The sequence below is a fragment of the Scyliorhinus torazame genome, chromosome 10 (genome assembly GCF_047496885.1).
Source record: "Scyliorhinus torazame isolate Kashiwa2021f chromosome 10, sScyTor2.1, whole genome shotgun sequence".
Classification (NCBI taxonomy): domain Eukaryota; kingdom Metazoa; phylum Chordata; class Chondrichthyes; order Carcharhiniformes; family Scyliorhinidae; genus Scyliorhinus; species Scyliorhinus torazame.
This window is the reverse complement of record NC_092716.1, coordinates 263,089,725-263,110,470: the sequence shown is the minus strand read 5'-3', so window position 1 is coordinate 263,110,470 and position 20,746 is coordinate 263,089,725. Positions and strand designations below refer to the sequence as shown.

The 20,746-nt window shown below is 49.3% G+C and overlaps 1 protein-coding gene across 4 annotated transcripts in view; it reads left to right on the top strand.

Annotated features, from left to right (window-relative positions):
* Positions 1 to 20,746, top strand: part of LOC140384761 (SH3 and multiple ankyrin repeat domains protein 2-like) — a 1,513,496-nt gene that overhangs the window by 810,068 nt on the left and 682,682 nt on the right. For all 4 annotated transcript variants that reach the window (XM_072466758.1, XM_072466757.1, XM_072466755.1 and 1 more), the window contains one exon: positions 12,860 to 12,967. In XM_072466758.1, the coding sequence (XP_072322859.1) occupies positions 12,860 to 12,967 (108 nt within the window). The remainder of the gene's footprint in view (positions 1 to 12,859; positions 12,968 to 20,746) is intronic.

Below are 20,746 nucleotides of genomic sequence, written 5' to 3'. Positions count from 1 at the left end.
GATTGGGGGAGACTATTGGCAGGCAAAGGGACGGCTGGTAAATGGGAGGCTTTTAAAAATGTGTTAACCAGGGTGCAGGGTAAGCACATTCCCTTTAGAGTGAAGGGCAAGGCTGGTAGAAGTAGGGAACCCTGGATGACTCGAGATATTGAGACTCTGGTCAAAAAGAAGAAGGAGGCATATGACGTACATAAGCAACTGGGATCAAGTAGATCCCTTGAAGAGTATAGAGATTGTCGAAATAGAGTTAAGAGGGAAATCAGGAGGGCAAAAAGGGGACATGAAATTGCTTTGGCAAATAATGCAAGGGAGAATCCAAAGAGATTCTACAGATACATAAAGGGGAAAAGAGTAACTCGGGACAGAGTCGGGCCTCTTAAGGATCAACAAGGACATCTATGTGCAGAGCCACAAGAGTTGGGTGAGATCCTGAATGAATATTTCTCATCGGTATTCACGGTGGAGAAAGGCATGGATGTTAGGAAACTAAGGGAAATAAATAGTGATGTCTTGAGAAGTGTGCATATTACGGAGGAGGAGGTGCTGGAAGTCTTAAAGCGCATCAAGGTAGATAAATCCCCGGGACCTGATGAAATGTATCCCAGGATGTTGTGGGAGGCTAGGGAGGAAATTGCGGGTCCCCTAACCGAGATATTTGAATCATCGGCAGCCACAGGTGAGGTGCCTGAAGATTGGAGAGTGGCGAATGTTGTGCCCTTGTTTAAGAAGGGCAGCAGGGAAAAGCCTGGGAACTACAGACCGGTGAGCCTAACGTCTGTAGTAGGTAAGTTGCTAGAAGGTAGTCTGAGAGACAGGATCTACAAGCATTTAGAGAGGCAAAGACTGATTCGGGGCAGTCAGCATGGCTTTGTGCGTGGAAAATCATGTCTCACAAATTTGATTGAGTTTTTTGAGGGAGTGACCAAGAAGGTAGATGAGGGCAGTGCAGTAGACGTTGTCTACATGGACTTTAGCAAAGCCTTTGACAAGGTACCGCATGGTAGGTTGTTGCAGAAGGTTAAAACTCACGGGATCCAGGGTGAGGTTGCCAATTGGATTCAAAATTGGCTGGACGACAGAAGGCAGAGGGTGGTTGTAGAGGGTTGTTTTTCAAACTGGAGGCCTGTGACCAGTGGTGTGCCTCAGGGATCGGTGCTGGGTCCACTGTTATTTGTGATTTATATTAATGATTTGGATGAGAATTTAGGAGGCATGGTTAGTAAGTTTGCAGATGACACCAAGATTGGTGGCACAGTGGATAGTGAAGAAGGTTATCTAGGATTGCAACGGGATCTTGATCAATTAGGCCAGTGGGCCGACGAATGGCAGATGGAGTTTAATTTAAATGTGAGGTGATGCATTTTGGCAGATCGAATCAGGCCAGGACCTACTCAGTTAATGGTATGGCGTTGGGGAGAGTTATAGAACAAAGAGATCTAGGAGTACAGGTTCATAGCTCCTTGAAGGTGGAGTCGCAGGTGGACAGGGTGGTGAAGAAGGCATTCGGCATGCTTGGTTTCATTGGTCAGAACATTGAATACAGGAGTTGGGACGTCTTGTTGAAGTTGTACAAGACATTGGTACGGCCACACTTGGAATACTGTGTGCAGTTCTGGTCACCCTATTATAGAAAGGATATTATTAAACTAGAAAGAGTGCAGAAAGGATTTACTAGGATGTTGCCGGGACTTGATGGTTTGAGTTATAAGGAGAGGCTGGATAGACTGGGACTTTTTTCCCTGGAGCGTAGGAGGCTTAGGGGTGATCTTATAGAGGTCTATAAAATAATGAGGGGCATAGATAAGGTAGATAGTCAACATCTTTTCCCAAAGGTAGGGGAGTCTAAAACTAGAGGGCATAGGTTTAAGGTGAGAGGGGAGAGATTCAGAAGGGCCCAGAGGGGCAATTTCTTCACTCAGAGGGTAGTGAGTGTCTGGAATGGGCTGCCAGAGGTAGTAGTAGAGGCGGGTACAATTGTGTCTTTCAAAAAGCATTTAGATAGTTACATGGGTAAGATGGGTATAGAGGGTTATGGGCCAAGTGCAGGCAACTGGGACTAGCTTAATGGTAAAAACTGGGCGGCATGGACTGGTTGGGCCGAAGGGCCTGTTTCCATGCTGTAAACTTCTATGATTCTATGATATAAACATAAGTTACTGTTATGTAATATCAGTAATGCGTGCAATACTTTTACTCCTGTTGCTCTTCAATAGGTTTCCTGTATTACAGCAATGATTAAACCTCTGACACAATGGGATAGATCTGGACATTGTGTGATGGTGTAAAATGAGTGATAGCGAGTCACTGGCCCATTGCTCCTGTATCCTGGAGATTATCTTCATTGAAGTCAATGGAGGGAATTAAATGAACTGTCATACTGGATATCACCTGTCTCACCCAATCACCATCTACCTTATTTAGTCTGCAGTCAGTCACTAGCACTGCAGGCTCAGCATCGTGGGAGGTCCAGCACCGTGGGAGGTCCAGCACCGTGGGAGGTCCAACACCGTGGGAGGTTCAGCACTGTGGGAGGTCCAGCACCATGGGAGGTCCAGCACCGTGGGAGGTCCAGCATCGTGGGAGGTCCAGCACCCTGGGAGGTCCAGCACAATGGAAGGTCCAGCACCATGGGAGGTCCAGCACCGTGGGAGGTCCAGCACCGTGGGAGGTCCAACACCGTGGGAGGTTCAGCACTGTGGGAGGTCCAGCACCATGGGAGGTCCAGCACACTGGGAGGTCCAGCATCGTGGGAGGTCCAGCACCCTGGGAGGTCCAGCACCCTGGGAGGTCCAGCACAGTGGGAGGTCCAGCACCATGGGAGGTCCAGCACCGTGGCAGGTCCAGCACCGTGGGAGGTCCAGCACCATGGGAGGTCCAGCACCGTGGCAGGTCCAGCACTGTGGGAGGTCCAGCACCGTGGGAGGTCCAGCATCGTGGGAGGTCCAGCACCGTGGGAGGTCCAGCACAGTGGGAGGTCCAGCACAGTGGGAGGTCCAGCACAGTGGGAGGTCCAGCACCGTGGGAGGTCCAGCACAGTGGGAGGTCCAGCACCGTGGGAGGTCCAGCACCGTGGGAGGTCCAGCACAGTGGGAGGTCCAGCACAGTGGGAGGTCCAGCACAGTGGGAGGTCCAGCACTGTGGGAGGTCCAGCACCGTGGGAGGTCCAGCACCGTGGGAGGTCCAGCACCGTGGGAGGTCCAGCACCGTGGGAGGTCCAGCACCGTGGGAGGTCCAGCACCGTGGGAGGTCCAGCACAGTGGGAGGTCCAGCACCGTGGGAGGTCCAGCACTGTGGGAGGTCCAGCACTGTGGGAGGTCCAGCACTGTGGGAGGTCCAGCACCTTGGGAGGTCCAGCACCGTGGGAGGTCCAGCACCGTGGGCGGTCCAGCATCATTGGAGGCCCAGCACCGTGGGAGGTCCAGCATCGTGGGAGAGCAGCGAATACACACCACTTCTGTTCCATGTTTCTTGTGGGTTAATCTTGCACTTGTTCTGCGTGTAGTGGCAGCACTAAAATGGTTGAGCCAATGAATCTCTTTTTGCGTACCAGTAATGCACCGAAAGATTAATTTTAAAAAAACATTTAAAGAAATAAAATCCCGACACTGACAGCAGCAATAAAAAAGGTCTCATTGAATTATTCAGCAACTGGTTTTCAATTTTCAATGACATTTGCAGGTCTGTAAAAAATGTATCTTCAGTGTTTTACGGAAAAGGATTGCAAAGCTCAGTCAGACAGGAAGGGATTTTAACTTGAGTGAGTGGGTGAGATTGCTTGAGGTCGGGGGAGTGGTTGAATGAGGAAAGAATTCCAAGTGCAGGACAAAGGGCAGACAGCCAGACCACTCACGGGGGTAGGCTGGCATTTTAAATATGTTAATGAGGTCGGAAGGCCCTCATTTGACCAGCTTTTCTGCTTTATTTATGGACTGCTGAGTATTCCGAGCCTCTGGAGACTAGAGAGTTCCAGCGAGGTAAGTGCCACCTTTTCACAGCACTGATTGCTGGTCAGGAGGGGCAGACGTGCTTCCTCCCAGCCACCTCCCAAACACCCTAAACATGAGACCCACCACACTACCTCCACTCCCCCGGCCAACATACAACCTGCCCCCTCTCCTGACCTGACATAGTAACACATCGAAAGGCGCCTTGCGAATTCAACAATCGCCAATCCCCATTAGGGGTTGAGCATGTGTTCTGTATCGACACCTCATTCCTGCATTGTTGCAGAGGTTAAAACCACCTCCTGGTCCCTTGACTTGACTTTAACTCTGCCACTTAGTGGATTGCACTTCTGCATCTGAGTCAGGACGTAGCAGGTTCAACACGTACACCAGAGACCTGAGTACAAGATCTAGGCAAGCAATCCTGAGGGTGTGATAATGCTTTGAGGTGCCATCTTTTGTTCCAAATATAGAAAATAGGAGCAGGAGGAGGCCATTCGGCCCCTCGAGCCTGCACCACCATTCAATATGGCTGATCATGCACATTCAGTATCCCACTCCCACTTTCTCTGCTTGCCCCTTGACCCCTTTAGCGGCAAGGGCCACGTCCAGCTCCCTCTTGAATATATCCACTGAACAGGTCCCGACAGCTTTCTGTGGGAGAGAATTCCACAAGTTCCCAACTCTCTGAGAGAAGACGTTCTTCCTCAGCTCAGTCCTGAATGGCTGATCCCTTATTCTTAGGCTGTGACCCCTAGTTCTGGACATCCCTAACATCGGGAACATTCTTCCCACATCGAGGTCTGAGGTCCCATCTTCCCGGTTAGGTAGACATAAAAATCCCATTGCAATAATACAAAGAAGATCAGGGAGTTCTGGACAATATTACCCTCAACCAACACTCAACAGCAAATGATCTGGTGATTATCAGATTGTTGCTCGTAGAACTTGTGTGAAAATTCACTGCTGGATTTCTGACATTGCAACAATGGCTACACCTCAAACAGGTACTGTGCTGGCTGTGGAGACTTTCGAGACATTGTTAAAGCCACGATTTGAATGTTTTTTTACTGGCCATTCAACTCATTTGCTGTTTCTTGAACCTTGCTGTGTGCAGATTGGTTGGCCGTGCTTATCTATAAGATCACAATGGCTACACTTTGACAGCAATCTGCTGGAATTGAGGAACTTTGGAATATCGGGGGATACCATGAGGCCCTATATAAATGCAATCTCTCCCTCGCCTGGCGGACTGACTGGTCAGAAGTATTTTTCTTCCTTGTATTTACAAAAGACCATATGAACATTGTTAATTTCCACATTTAAGTTGTGCAGAAAAACAATCAGGGGAGAAATTCTCCGGTATCGGCGCGATGTCCGCCGACCGGTGCCAAAAATGGCGCAAATCAGTCCGGCATCGCGCCGCCCCAAAGGTGCGGAATACTCCGCATCTTGAGGGGCCGAGCCCTAACGTTGAGGGGCTAGGCCCGCGCCGGACTGATTTCCACCCCGCCAGCTGGCGCGAAAATGACATCTCCGGGCGGCGCATGCGCGGGAGTGTTAGCGGCCGCTCACGGCATCCCCGCGCATGCGCAGTGGAGGGGGTCTCTTCCGCCTCTGCCATGGTGGAGACTGTGGCGAAGGCGGAAGGAAAAGAGTGCCCCCACGGCACAGGCCCGCCCGCGGATTGGTGGGCCCCGATCGCGGGCCAGGCCACTGTGGGGGCACCCACTGGGGCCAGATCGCCCCGCGCCCCCCCCAGGACCAGCACGGTCCTTTGGGGCAGCACGGTAGCATTGTGGATAGCACAATTGCTTCACAGCTCCAGGGTCCCAGGTTCGATTCCGGCTTGGATCACTGTCTGTGCGGAGTCTGCACATCCTCCCCGTGTGTGCGTGGGTTTCCTCCGGGTGCTCCGGTTTCCTCCCACAGTCCAAAGATGTGCAGGTTAGGTGGAGTGGCCATGATAAATTGCCCTTAGTGTCCAAAACTGCCCTTAGTGTTGGGTGGGGTTATTGGGTTATGGGGATAGGGTGGAGGTGTTGACCTTGGGTAGGGTGCTCTTTCCAAGAGCCAGTGCAGACTCGATGGGCCGAATGGCCTCCTTCTGCACTGTAGGTTTTATGATAAAGACCCCGGAGCCCGCCCGCGCCGCCTTGTTCCGCCGGTAAGAGAGGTGGTTTAATCTACGCCGGCGGGACAGGCATCCTAGCAGCGGGACTTCGGCCCATCCGGGCCGGAGAATCGCGGGGGGGGGGGGCCCGCCGACTGGCGCGACGCGATTCCCGCCCCCACCAAATATCCGGTGCCGGAGAAATCGGCAACCGGCGGGGGCGGGATTCAAAGGTGGGATTCTGTGTCTCCCAGCCGCATGTTCCTCGGAGGTAGGAGGCGGCATGCTGCTCGCTCGTGGCAGGATTCTCCGCTGCCGTCGCTGGGAATTCCTACTGAACTCACCCCATGTCGCTCGGAAACCCTGGGCAGGGGTACACTGATTTAGCCTGTGTCCTGAATTCTCCATCACTAAGTGAAGAAGGGGTCATGTGTGGCTGATGATAGGTTAGTTTTTTATCAAAGGTACTTTCACATAACGTGTTGCGCCAATCATGAGCCAACAATTCCTCTGGCTGTTATGGGATGAATTTCCTGAATGGCACGACTTCCAAATAAATGCTTAATACCGATATATTTTTAATGCAGATGTGAACTTTTCAAATTAAACTAAATCTGGTCCGCATTACAAAGAGCAGAAGGTGATTCAGTAAATTCACATTAAGCATTAACATGGAAACAGCAGTTGCGTAGTACAGTTTAACACGGAGCAGCATTGTGAACATGCGTCTCATGCCAATTTAGAGTTTTCCCCTGATGATGCCGGTACTCCCTCAGAGTCAGGTCTCCACCTGAAATAATTACCTCCTTGTGTGGTTTTGATGTACTATTTGGGGAAGAAGACCTTTGCATATGCAGACAATCTCTGGGTGAAGTTCATGTAAAGAAATCAATCTGCTTTTATTCATTATTAAAAATAACACTCTTCAATTAGGTTTAAATAAAACAAATGCAATTAACGTGACAATTGAAAATGTGCAGCAGAAATAAGCAGTGAACATTTATAGTCATTGTGCGTCAGACTAAAAAATGAAATGGAATTTATAAAGCCAGTTGGGAAAGGTGAGGAGGTCACACAGCAGCTGTGACGGGATACAGACGGGTTAAGTGATTGAGTGTAAAGTGGGGAAATGTGAAATTATTCATTTTGGAAGGTAGAGATTGGAAAAGCAGAATATTAAATGTTCACATTTATATTTGGGGGTCCTGGTATACAAATCACAGAAAGCAGTTCGGAAAGGGAAAAATATGTTAATCTTCGTTAGAAAGTGGTTGAAGAATATCGGTTTAGAAATCTTACTGCAATACAGGGATTTGGGGAAACTACACTGAGAATACTCTGTTCAGTTTTGTCCTCCACAGCTAAGGAAGGATAGAAATCCCTTGGAGGAATTATGACAAAGGCTCACTAGGCTGATGCCTGGGCTGAGGGGGAAGGGGAGATTGAGTTGAATGGACTGTCTTTTCTGGAATTTAGACTGGGAGATGATGTCACTGAAACATATCAGGTTGCGTTTTACCAAACTTGTCAACAAGTTGGTTCCATTGAGTAAACGGGTGAGAGTCTCGCCAATGGCGGGAAAGCTCAGCGAATGTTCATCCTCTAACATTTCCCATGTGATTCCCGCCGTGCTAATGGCAGCTTGCCTCTGATTCACTTGCCCCGGGATGACTTTATCTCTCTAATCAGTGGGATGCTCCTTTTAATCTCCTACCCAGCACTGGCTCCTGTGGTGATATGCATAAAGCAAGTTTGTCCATAATGTTATGCACGGCCTCCGGCCACTAGGTGGCAGTGTAAACCCATCATCTGACCCTGTGGCTGGGAAGTTGTGAGTTGGTTGTGTTGGAGGATAGACAGATTTTGCAGTATCTCTGCAATAGTTGATTTGTGTTCGTAGTTTATTAGTTTACTTATCCTAGTTATCTTATCGCACAGTAGTTCCGCAATAAATTATTTAAATAAGATGTTCTGTGGTTCATCATTCACTTCGGCCAGTCTACAGAACATGACAGTTCCAGGTCCAGTCGGGGGATTGGCTGCTAGGATGACTGCATCACGATTCACGGAGGGAGCCCTCACCAAACCCCTTATGTGGAGCATAGGCAGGATATCCTCTACCCGCGTTCCCGCAGACATTCATCAAGAAAGGTCATGAACCCTGCCTGGCTGTGGCCGTGACAGTGAGTGCCAGCTCGCTCCATAAGAGGACGGGGCTCCAGTGCTGAAAGAAAATGCAGCCAAGGTCAGCCGTCCATGTCTGATACTCATCTTCAGTGACGAGGTTGCCAAAGGCTGATAAAGTTTTACATCCTGCCTATTTCAGACGTAAGGTGGAGAAAAACACCAGGACCCTTGACCCCCTGAGGGGGTTGTAGGAGCTGAGATTTGTCAACCAGCGTCTCTGAACCCCATGATAAGCCCGTTTATTGGCAGGACGCTTTCAGCTCTCTGCCAGGCAGGTGTCAGACTCTCTGAGGGTGAGAGGAGCATTGCTCGGTCCTCAGTGAAAGTCAACATCATTAATAACAATAATCTTTATTGGTCTCACAAGTAGGCTTACATTAACACTGCAATGAAGTTACTGAAATGAAAAATCGCTTATTGTCACAAGTAGGCTTCAAATGAAGTTACTGTGAAAAGCCCCTAGTCGCCACATTCTGGCACCTGTTCGGGGAGGCTGATATGGGAATTGAACCATGCTGCTGGCCTGCCTTGGTCTGCATTCAAAGCCAGCGATTTAGCCCTGTGCTAAACAGCCCCTAAAAAATGAAAATCGCTTATTGGCACAAGTAGGCTTCGAATGAAGTTACTGTGAAAATCCCCTAGTCGCCACATTCCGGTGCCTGTTCGGCTACACTGAGGGAGAATTCAGAATGTCCAATTCATCTAACAGCACGTCTTTCGGAACTTGTGTGAGGAAACCGGAGCACCCGGAGGAAACCCACGCAGACATGGGGAGAACGTGCAGACTCCGCACAGACAGTGACCCAAGCCGGGAGTTGAACCCGGTCCCTGGAGCTGTGAAGCATAAGAGAAGGACTTGGTGGATGATGAGTCTGGGGAAGGGTGTGTAGATAGCCTGGGTCACATTGAGATAAAAAAGGAGGAGGTATTGGGCGTCTTGAAAAACATTAAGGTAGACAAGCTCCCAGGGCCTGATGGGATCTACCCCACAAAACTGAGTGGGGCAAGGGAGGAAATTACTGTGGCCTTGACAGAAATCTTTGCATCATTACTGGCTACGGGGAAGGTCTCAGAGGCTGGAGAATAGCTAATGTTGTTCCTTTTTTTTAGAAGGGTAGCAAGGATAATCCAGGTAATTACAGACCGGTGAGCCTTATGTCAGTGGTCGAGAAATTATTGAAGAGGATCCTTCGAGACAGGATTTACTCCCATTTGGAAAAAAATGGACGTATTTGTAAGAGACAGCATCGTTTTGTGAAGGGAAGGTCGTGTCTCACTAACTTGATCGAGTTTTTCAAGAAAGTGACGAAGGTGATTGATGAGGGTAGGGCAGTAGATGTTGTCTACATGGACTTCAGCAAGGCCTTTGACAAGCTCCTCATGGCAGACTGGTGTAGAGGTGAAGTCACACGGGATCAGAAGTGAGCTGGCAAAATGGAAACAGAACTGGCTAGGTCATTTTTGTAAGGGCCACGAAGAATCCAGCACGAGTTTTAAGGATACAAAGTAATAACATTTATTTACTATAACATATATACATAACAGTAGCAGTAACTTCCCTTGCTACATACTCCTTCCTGCTGGTTCCTGAACTGGCCAGCTTTATTTATACTAGGAGTTTACTAGTGGTTTCTCCGCCCCCCTCATTGGGGAAGCTCATACTCATTAGTCATTAGCCCCCAGTCAATGGTAAGTAGGCAGGTTATAACAGTCATAAAAGACAGAGGGTAGCAATGGAAAAGTGCTTTTCTGAATGAAAGGCTGCGACTGGTGGTGTTCTGCAGGGATCAGTGCTGGGACCTTTGCTGTTCACAGTGTGTATAAATGATTTGGCGGAAAAAGTAACTGGTCTGATTAGTAAGTTTACGGACGACATAAAGGTTGGTGGAATTGCGGATAGCGATGAGGACTGTCAGAGGATACAGCAGGATATAGATCGGTTGGAGACATGGGCAGAGAGATGGCAGATGGAGTTTAATCCTGACAAAAGTGAGGTAATGCGTTTTGGAAGGTCTAATCCAAGTGGGAAAAAAACAGTAAATGGCAGAACTCTCGTGAGTATTGACATGCAGAGGGATCTGTGTGCACAGGTCCACAGGTCACTGAAAGGGGCAATGCAGGTGGAGAAGGTAATCAAGAAGGCATACGGCATGCTTGCCTTCATTGGCCGAGGCATTGAGTATAAAAATTGTCAAGTCATGTTGCAACTGTATAGAACCTTAGTTAGGCCACACTTGGGGTATGGTGTTCAATTCTGGTCACCACACTACCAGAAGGATGTGGAGTTTTGTACAGGGTACAGAAGAGGTTTACCAGAATGTTGCCTGGTATGGAGGGCATTAGCTATGAGGAGAGGTTGGATAAACTCGGTCTGTTCTCACTGAAACAATGAGGTTTGAGGGGCAACCTGATAGAGGTCTACAAAGTTATGAGTGGCAGGAACAGAGTGAATAGTCAGAAGCTTTTTCCAAGGTGGAAATGTCAATTACTAGGGGGCATAGGTTTAAGGTGCGAGGGGCAAAGTTTAGAGGAGATGTGAGAGGGAAATGTTTTACACAGAGGGTAGTGGGTGCCTGGAACTCACTACTGGAGGAGGTGGTGGAAGCAGGGACGATAGTGACATTTAAGGGACATCTTGACAAATACATGAATAGGATGGGAATAGAGGGATACAGACCCAGGAAGTGTAGAAGGGATTAGGTTAGATGGGCAGCATGGTTGGTGCAGGCTTGGAGGGCCGAAGGGCCTGTGCTGTACTGTTCTTTGTTCTTTATAAACTGTATTATCTTTGCGAATCTGTGTATATCTGTAAAGGTATAATTGGGGGGTTGGAGTAATGTATTGTAGTTCATCTTTACTTGTTTAAGATTGTTCATGAAGGACCCGTCTTCTCAACCTTGCCCCTTGCTTGAGGTGTGGTGATCCTCCGGTTAAACCACCACCACTGTTATTTGTTTTATACATTAATGATTTGGATGCGAATGTAGGAGGCATGGTTAGTAAGTTTGAAGATGACACCAAGATTGGTGGCATAGTGAAGAAGGTTATATGAGATTGCAACAGGATCTTGACCAATTGGGCCAGTGGGCCGACGAATGGCAGATGGAGTTTAATTTGGATAAATGTGAGGTGATGCATTTTGGTAGATCAAATCAGGGCAGGACCTACTCAGTTAATGGTATGGCGTTGGGGAGAGTTACAGAACAAAGAGATCTAGGGGTACAGGCTCATAGCTCCTTGAAGGTGGAGTCGCAGGTGGACAGGGTGGTGAAGAAGGCATTCGGCATGCTAGGTTTTATTGGTCAGAATATTGAATACAGGACTTGGGACGTCTTGTTGAAATTGTACAAGACATTGGTAAGACCACACATGGAATACTGTGTTCTGTTATGGTCACCCTATTATAGGAAGGATATTGTTAAACTAGAAAGAGTGCAGAAGAGATTTACGAGGATGCTACCAGGAGTTGATGGTCTGAGTTATAAGGAGAGGCCGGATAGGCTGGGACTTTTTTCCCTGGAGCTTAGGAGGCTTAGGGGTGATCTTATAGAGGTCTATAAAATAATGAGGAGCATCAATAAGGTAGATAGTCAACATCTTTTCCCAAAGGTAGAGGAGTCTGGAACTAGAGGGCATAGGTTTAAGGTGAGAGGGGAGAGATACAAAAGAGACCAGAGGGGAAATTTCTTCATTCAGAGGGTGGTGAGCGTCTGGAATGGGCTGCCAGAGGCAGTGGTAGAGGCGGGTACAATTTTGTCTTTTTAAAAGCAGTTACACAGTTACATGGGCAGGGTGGGTCTAGAGGGATAGGGGCCAAATGTAGGCAAATGGGACTAGCTTAGTGATAGAAACTGGGCGGCATGGACCAGCTGGGCCGAAGGGCCTGTTTCCTTCCTGTAAACATGTAGTACTGTATGACTGTATGACCAGTCAGCTCTCCCCCTCAAAGGGGAAAGCAGCCTGTGGTCACCTGGTACTATGGCAACTTTACCTTATCTTTCCGAACTTGTTTAAGAAATGTTTAATCACTTGTTAAATGTTTATCACCTGACTCTTGTGACTCTGTCTGTAGTTGCCCTCCACATTTCTAAACAGGAAATAAATGTTAGAATCTAACAAGCCAGGATCTACCTAGTGACCTGACTTGCCTAGCAGTGACATCAGCTATGATCATAACAGATTCTTCAGGCTCGCAATTCCAGAACAGGACTGGGATCATAACAGATTCCTCAGGCTCGAAAGTCATTCGTCTTGAGATATAGAGGAGGTCATTTAATACTGAGATCAGGAGAAATGTCTTAATTTAGAGGGTTGGGCATCTTTGGAATTCTCTGCCCCAGACAGCTCTGGATGCTGAGTCAGTGGGCGTATTTATCACTGAGATCAATAGATTTCTGGACGCTCTGGGAATCAGGAGTCAGGAGGGACAAGGCTGGAAAGGTGATGTAAAAGTTCAGTCACAATCTCACTTAATATGGAGCAAGCTTGAGACCCTCATACGGGCTCCTCCTGCTCCTATTTCTGATGTTGCCTCTGACATAATTTTTGTCAGAGGTGCACCTTTCCTCCAAAAGGATCGACTAATCGTTTCCCTTTTTATTTCTTGGTCAACCAGTTCTGAGCATTGGAGAGGGCGGATTCTGGGAAGGCAGTTCCCGAGGTCGGGTTGGATGGTTTCCCGCTGAATATGTGGAGGAGATCCCAGCAAACGAAAGCAGGCCAGGTAAGGACTCACATGAACCTTTGACATTGCCGTTTGCAATATTCAACGCAGCGTCGCAAACATTTGGTGGAACGAGTGAACCTTTGGAAGTTTTTTTTATACCCTTAGCTCTCTTGGTACTCATATCAAAATGGCTCACCCGAAACATTGACTCCTTTGCGGTATCTTCAGCAGTAAATATGTGTGATTTGCTAACCCAGACCCGCACACCTTTGTAGCTGAGAGGTAAATGTGTCGTGACGGGAGGCAGGTGGCTATTGATAAATCAATAAATAACAGTGAACAGGCAATGTGAGAAAATAAATCCGTTCTTTTAAGACCTCACAGGCTCCACTTTCTTGTGCTGCAAAGAAACGCAACGGCAAATGGACCTTCTCCAGGTCCTGACCCCCAGTGTCAGGCTCAAATCTGCATTCATTCCAGCTGGCCCTCTGACCTCTTCCATCGATATATATTTATATAGATTTATGTTGCCTGGCATGGAGGGCATTAGCTACGAGGAGAGGTTGGAGAAACTTGGTTTGTTCTCGTTGGAACGACGGGGTTTGAGGGGCGACCTGATAGAGGTCTACAAGATTTGTAGGAGCATAGACAGAGTGGATAGTCAGAGACTTTTTCCCAGGGTAGAGGGGTCAATTACTAGGGGGCATAGGTTTAAGGTGAGAGGGGCAAGGTTTAGAGTAGATGTACAGGCAGGTGTTTTACACGGAGGGTAGTGGGTGCCTGGAACTCGCTACCGGGGGAGGTGGTGGAAGCAGTTCCGATAGTGACGTTTAAGGGGCATCTTGACAAGTACATGAATAGGATGGGAATAGAGGGATAGGGGATTTTAGGTTCGACGGGCAGCATGGTCGGTGTAGGCTTGGCGGGACTTCAAAATTCCGCAGCCCATATCCTGACTCACACCAAGATCCAACGACCCATCGCCCTGTCGCTGGATAGACATGTCCCTGGGGATCACCAGGCCTGTGTGCTAATGACCTGACTCTGACAGACAGCTTCATAGGAATGAGGACATGAGCCACCCGGCGAGGGGGGCGGGAACAGAAATCCCACCAGCGTGAATGGCCAGCGAATTGCGGCCCAGGTTTCAGTGAGATTACGACTGATCTTCGGTTACAGCTCTCTCCTGATATCTCCTGATTTCCCTACTGCCCAAAAGTCCCGCGATCTCGGCCTTGAATACACTCAATGATAGAGTAGTCTTGGCACTCTGGGGTGAGGCATGTCGGGAAATCTGCACTTGGAACGAGTGGTCAAGGCCTGGGGGGCAGGGGGGAGATAAAACACGAACAACAAAATCTGGAAATACTCCTCAGGTCAGACAGCATCCTGGGAGAAACATCTGCTCATGATTGACATCTTAACCCTTCCTTCAGTGAAAGGAGAGAATCACTGTGTCAACAGTCTAATTATATCCTTGTTCGTGTTTGATAAAAACAGATTGTGATAACCCATCAGAATCAAATATATTAATAAGTACAGAATAAAAATGAGAGATATTTCTCAAAGACACAAATAAAACCAGATCACCTAGATGAACTGCTCAGTAAAACAACATGTTCACTTCTGAACACACATTCCAATGTGAACTCCGTGGATGTGAAGGCGCCTGCTATCTTGCTAAATCTGTTGCTCACACTTGATAATAGAACCATCTGACATGTGACATTTCCGTTTTATCGCAACAGATTGATGTGTCTATTGTCGAAGCTGAAAGGTATAAAAAGCACAGTGATTTTAATGCTGCCTGTCCCTAATTTCCTCTGGCACATTCATTACCACCCATGTCTTTATCTTGACATTGAGCTTCCTCTGTCCACGAATGGACCCAATCCTTTCCAGGTCGCTACCCCTCCATCTTCAACAGACATTTCCAGTCCCCAGTCACCACTGACTCAGTATTCTGTCTTCTCCCCCCGTTCTGCATTGTTGCTCTGTCCCTATCTGGGTTGCTGCTGAAACTGTGCCATTTGTAACCCCACTGAGAAAAGTTGTATCATTTTTTTCATCGCTTATCCTTAAACCTCATGGCAATGCAATGAACATCTGAAAGTGTGAATGTTAACAACTCTGGACTAAGAATCCATCAGGGCTTCATGGCAGGAAGCAAATTGGCTCAATGCCACAGGCATTCACGCCTTGAGTTTTTGAAAGGGAGATATTAGAATTTTAAGTATTAAACAGCTCAATGTAGGTTGACAACATATTCCTTGCGATGGGAATAACAGGATTTCAATAACTTTTTCATGTAAAAAATTTGTACAGTTTCAGTTACGGGATTCTTGAGTGAGAATGTCGCGGTTGCCTCTGTTTAGTATGAAACTTATGTTGTTAAACTGGAGTTACTGGGTTTTTGATGTTTGGAGACTGACAGCTGGTGTATTCACATCCTGGGCTATTCAGTTTATACAGGGTCCAGGGAATCCAATCGATCGATCAGCTGATCGCTTTTCAAACAACTACAGGTTTGCCCCCAAGTTGCCCATCTCCTGCCATTCCCGCACTGTCGCTGGGTTAAAATCCTGGATCTTCCTCCCTAACATCTGATTGGATGTACCTGAATCACATGGTGGGCGATTCTCCCAAAAAGCGACTATGGGGTGGATTCTCGGCCTCCTTCCGCCGGGAGCAGGGATCCCGATCCAGCAGAGAATCGAGCAGCGGGCAAAATAGCGCGTTGATCCCATTCTGATGCTCCGGTCCCCCGCTGGTGGCAGCAGTGAACTACACCCCCCAACGCTGGCCGGAGGATGCAGATAGGTCCATTGAACCCATTTGCTTCCAATGAATGGTCTGGAAGCCCAATTCTCCACACCCCCATGATGCTCCAGACCTCTCGGCCAGGATTCACGTCGATTGGTGCAAATATCAGCAAGTGTGGCCCTCGCACAATGGACAGCATGGTGGGTCAAGTGGATAGGTATTTGACATTGGTGCCCCCAGCCAGCTGGATTGTTTATTTTAATTTCCCTTCATGCTTGATTGCAACTCATGTACCCTGTTTTGAATCTAACCACAATGTGTGTAAACACCTAGCTATGATGGACAGCTCCTCACCACATCTTAAGAGGTTATGTGCTTTCTGCTGAGGAAAAAGAGGAAGTGAAAGCACTTATCTCCTTCGTGTGCTTTGTGTGTGTGTGGAGGGGAGGGCGAGGGGGGGGGAGGGGAGAGAGCCAGGTGGCTGGATTTGAATGGAATCCACCCCTACCATGAATAAATTTGCATGGCAAGGGAGAGTGAATCACTCCTGGGTGCCACTCCTAGTACCAACACAGATCAGGAGTGAATCTACTCTGGAGGGAGAACTTGGGCTGGGGTCTCTGATTTTGTGACTATGACCGGAGGAGGCATCTGCTCTTACGACCAAAATGTCGGCATCATCCCTGCACCGATGCTCCGCCTGGTGGGGGGCTAGCAGCCGTGCCACGCCTGGCTTTACCTGCAGATACGGACGGAGAATTGCTGGGTCCATGGCCGCGCATGCGCGCAGCGGTGACCTGTGGCACCGCGCAGTACAACATAGCGCCGGCTGCGCAGAACCAGCCTGCCAGACAGTGCCCCCCTGTAACACCTCTCGCCACCCCCGGACCAACCCCCACCAGTCCCCCCAGCCCCCGCCAAAGCCTCCCCCGGCCATCGGAACAGCTCCCCCCCCCTCCAACTGGACACAGTCTGCAGCCGCCACACGAGGCTCCCAAAACCTGAGAGCACAATAGATTTCATCGAATTTACAGTGCAGAAGGAGGCCATTCGCCCATCGAGTCTGCACCGGCTCTCGGAAAGAGCACCCTACCCAAGGTCAACACCTCCACCCTATCCCCATAACCCAGTAACCCCACCCAACACTAAGGGCAATTTTGGACACTAAGGGCAATTTATCATGGCCAATTCACCTAACCTGCACATCTTTGGACTGTGGGAGGAAACCGGAGCACCCGGAGGAAACCCACGCACACACGGGGAGGATGTGCAGACTCCGCACAGACAGTGACCCAAGCCGGAATCGAACCTTTGACGCTGGAGCTGTGACGCAATTGTGCTATCCACAATGCTACCGTGCTGCCCATTAGGGTCACAAGTGATCGACACGATCGGGAAGTCGGCCTGTCGGGGGTGGAGCATCGCAGGAGGGCCTTCAGGTGTCGTCCTGAGTCCACCCCAATGGCGTGCGGCACACTCACCGCTGATGCCGTTTTGGAAGGGGTGGGAGCATCTGGAAAACGGCGCCACTCCGGATTTCGTCCTCAAAACGGATACTCTGGCCAATCAGCGAATGCGATTTCGGCATTGGCAATTGGAAGAATCCTGCCCCTCGTCTCCTAAATGGAGAATCCTGCCCCAAGTGTCAATTTGGGTGGGAAAACAAGAGAGATTCCCGATGCAATTCACCCACACTCAGGTCATTTTCTTTGAGTTGGAGAGATTCTCACGAAATTCACCCACACTTCGGAATTTGTCTGCAGTTGGGACCGGAAGCACCGGCAAGGCCGCTCCTCCGAGATCGGGGCGGTGTTTTTAAAGGCTCGGGTGCTAAGATCCTTAAAATGCCAGGAACAAGGGCAGAAAATAATCAAAAACGCTAATGGAATGCTGACCTTTATATCGAGAGGATGGAATATAAAGGCACAGGGGTTATGCTGCAGCTTTCTGTTCTCCGCTAATGCCTCCGCTGATTTACTCCACTTCTACTTGTTAAAATCCACTCCCTTCCTTCTCATCGTATCCTGAATATCTTTGGTCATCCATGATTCTTCTGGGCTTGTTACTCTTTCCTATATCCCGAGAGGGAACATGTTGGGCCCTGTACCTTCCCTATTTGCTCTTCAATTTCCCGCTGACTATCTGGACGTCAGATAGTATCTATAATAAACACTGAACAGTATTTTATTCCTAAGCGCTAATCAATACCTCCTCCAAGATAGCGCACTGGATTCTCTGTTCCCCAATGCCAATTTGGTAATCAGCGATCGGGCGGAGAATCCCTTTTCACGATGAAATCGGGGGCGCTGCCTGCTTGACGCAGGTTTCGCATGCTCCTCCCCCTCTGAAACAGCATCATCACGGCGCGCGCTGTTGTGACGGCCTCAGCGTGTTACCTGAAGGCCCTCCCCCGATGCTCGGCCCCCGATAATTGTGAGATAATTGAGAGGTGCTGCATTTTGTGAGGTCAAATCAGTGTAGGATATACACAATGCACGGTAGGTGTCTCGGGAGTATTGAAGAACAAAGGGACCTTGGTGCACAAGTCCATGGATCCCTGAAGGTGGCAGCACATTGTAGCACCATCGATCACACACGAGGTGCGACGTAAAGAACTTCAATCGAGGCTTTATTGAGCAGACTTGTTCAGACTTGTTCCCCAGCAGCTCAGTCACAGAATGTAGCTGCGGGGAGTAAACCGGGTTCTTATACCCCGCCTATCTGGGTGGAGCCCAGTAGGCGGGATCCAATCGGGAACCAGCATCTGTCCTCCAATAGCTCCTCGGCATTCATGGTGTACCGTATTACCCCTACTACATACCACCACACACAGGAGGATAGGGTTGTAAAGAAGGCGTACAGAATGCTTGCCTTCATTAGCCGGGGTATGGAGTACAGGAGCAGGAAGGTCTTGGTACAACTTTATAAAACATTGGTTAGGCCACACATGGAATGTTCTGGTCCTCTCACCATCGGAAGCACATGATTGGAATGGAGGGGGTACAGAGGAGATTCACCAGGATGTTGCCTGGGATGGAAGGTTTCAGCGATGAGGAGAGACTGGTTAGGCTGGGTTTGTTTTCCCTGGAGCAGAGGAGGCTGAGGGGGGGGGTATCTGAAAGAGGTTTACAAAATTATGCGAAGCTTAGATAGGGTAGAATGGGAGAAGCTTTTCCCCATGGCAGAGGTGTCTAATATCAGAGGGCAGAGGTTCAAGGTGAGGTTTAAGTGGTTTAGACGGGACCGGAGGAAACATTTATTCGCCCAGAGGGTGGTGGAAATATGGAACGTGCAAGGCATTTAGAAGCCAGTACTCACTCTCTGTCAGCATTGTTCATTTCCAGGGGTATCGATCACAGAGTTACCCCATCAAAAATCCTTAATAGACTAGACCAGAAATGATCTGCTCGTTTCCTGCTCTTTTCTAACTGGGTAAAAGGTTGACATTTCCAGCTTGTGAACTGTGAGCTCAGTGAATTGATACAAAGTTCTTAATGTTTTAAAGTTGAACCAAGTGGCCAATAACTCGATTGAGATATTAGGAAGAAGAATTTGGTGTGAGCGTTTTCAGTGATAACATCCCCACCTGTAACTTTACTCTTTCAGTGAGGTCTGTAAGACTATGGAATGTACAAATGGCTTATTAAAGGCAAAAGATTGAGATACCCTGACCTATACTGTTCCTACTTATCGCAAATATGGTGGAGTATAGGAATGGCCATAAAGGAACAGGAGAAGGCCGTTCACTCATCTAGCTCGTTCTGCCATTCAATTAGATCGTGTTTGATTTGTATCTTAAATCAAACTGCCTGCCTTGGATCGATTGTACTGGATAGCCAGACTTGACAAAGAATCATCAATCTCTGTTTCGACTTTTTTAATGAATCCCATCGCTTCAAGGTCGCTCTGGTGGGGAGTTTCAGATTTCCAACTGCCTTTCTTGTGAAGATGAACTTGTTTATTTTGGTGTGATAATATAAAGGTGTGAGGAGAAAGGGGGAATAGCGCATTGATGCTTCAAACTGGGGTGAGAGTAATCTGTCTCTGGTCGGCTGTTCACGTGGCAGGATCCTCCGATTACAACGCCAGCGCACCCCTGCCTCGGGTTTCCTGGAGACGAGGGGCGCAGTCAATGCAAAATCCCGCTGACAATGGCGGGACAAGAAGATGGCGCTGGTGGGACCCGCTGAACAGGGAGGTTGCACAGAAAATCCCGCCCTAATTTGAGCACATTTAGAACTTAGAAGAAGTTTGATCCCATTTGATGTTCAAATTATTTGCATTAAAGTTTACAATGCGAGGTAGTGAAAGTGAATTCCAGCTCTTATCCACAAAGATAAATGCCCTCCCATTGTATTCGCTTTAAAATATGGGGCGGTATTCTCCGAACCCCGCTGGGTCGGAGATTCGCCGGGGGGCGGCGTGACTCCCGCCCACGCCGCCGCCGAATTCTCCGGCACCGGAAATTCGGCGGGGGCGGGAATCACGCTGTGCCGGTCGGCGGGCCCCCCCCCGGCGATTCTCCGGCCCGCGATGGGCCGAAGTCCTGCTGCTGTGATGCCAGTCCCACCAGTGTGAATCAAACCACCTACCTTGCCGGCGGGATTGGTGGCGTGGGCGGGCTCCGGGGTCCTGGGGGGAGCGTGGGGCGATCTGGCCACGGGGGTGCCCCCGCGGTGGCCTGGCCCGCGATCGGGGCCCAACGATACACGGGCAGCCCTGTGCTGTGGGGGCACTCTTTCCCTTCCACCTCGGCCATTGCCTCCGCGATGGCCGATGAGGAAGTGACCCCCCCCCGCACTGCACAGGCATGGGGATGACATCAGCAGCCGCCGATGCTCCCGCGCATGCGCGGCCTTCCGCCGACCTGCGAGGAAACCTTCGGCCCCGGCTGGAGTGGCGCCAAAGGCCTTTCCCGCCAGCAGGCGGCGCACCAACCACTCCGGTGCGGGGCTAACCCCTAAAGGTGTGGAGAAATTCGCACCTTTGGGGCGGCCCGACACTGGAGTGGTTCCCACCCCTCCATCCTGCCAGGATCCCCTGCCCCGCCGGGTGGGGGAGAATCCCGGCCCA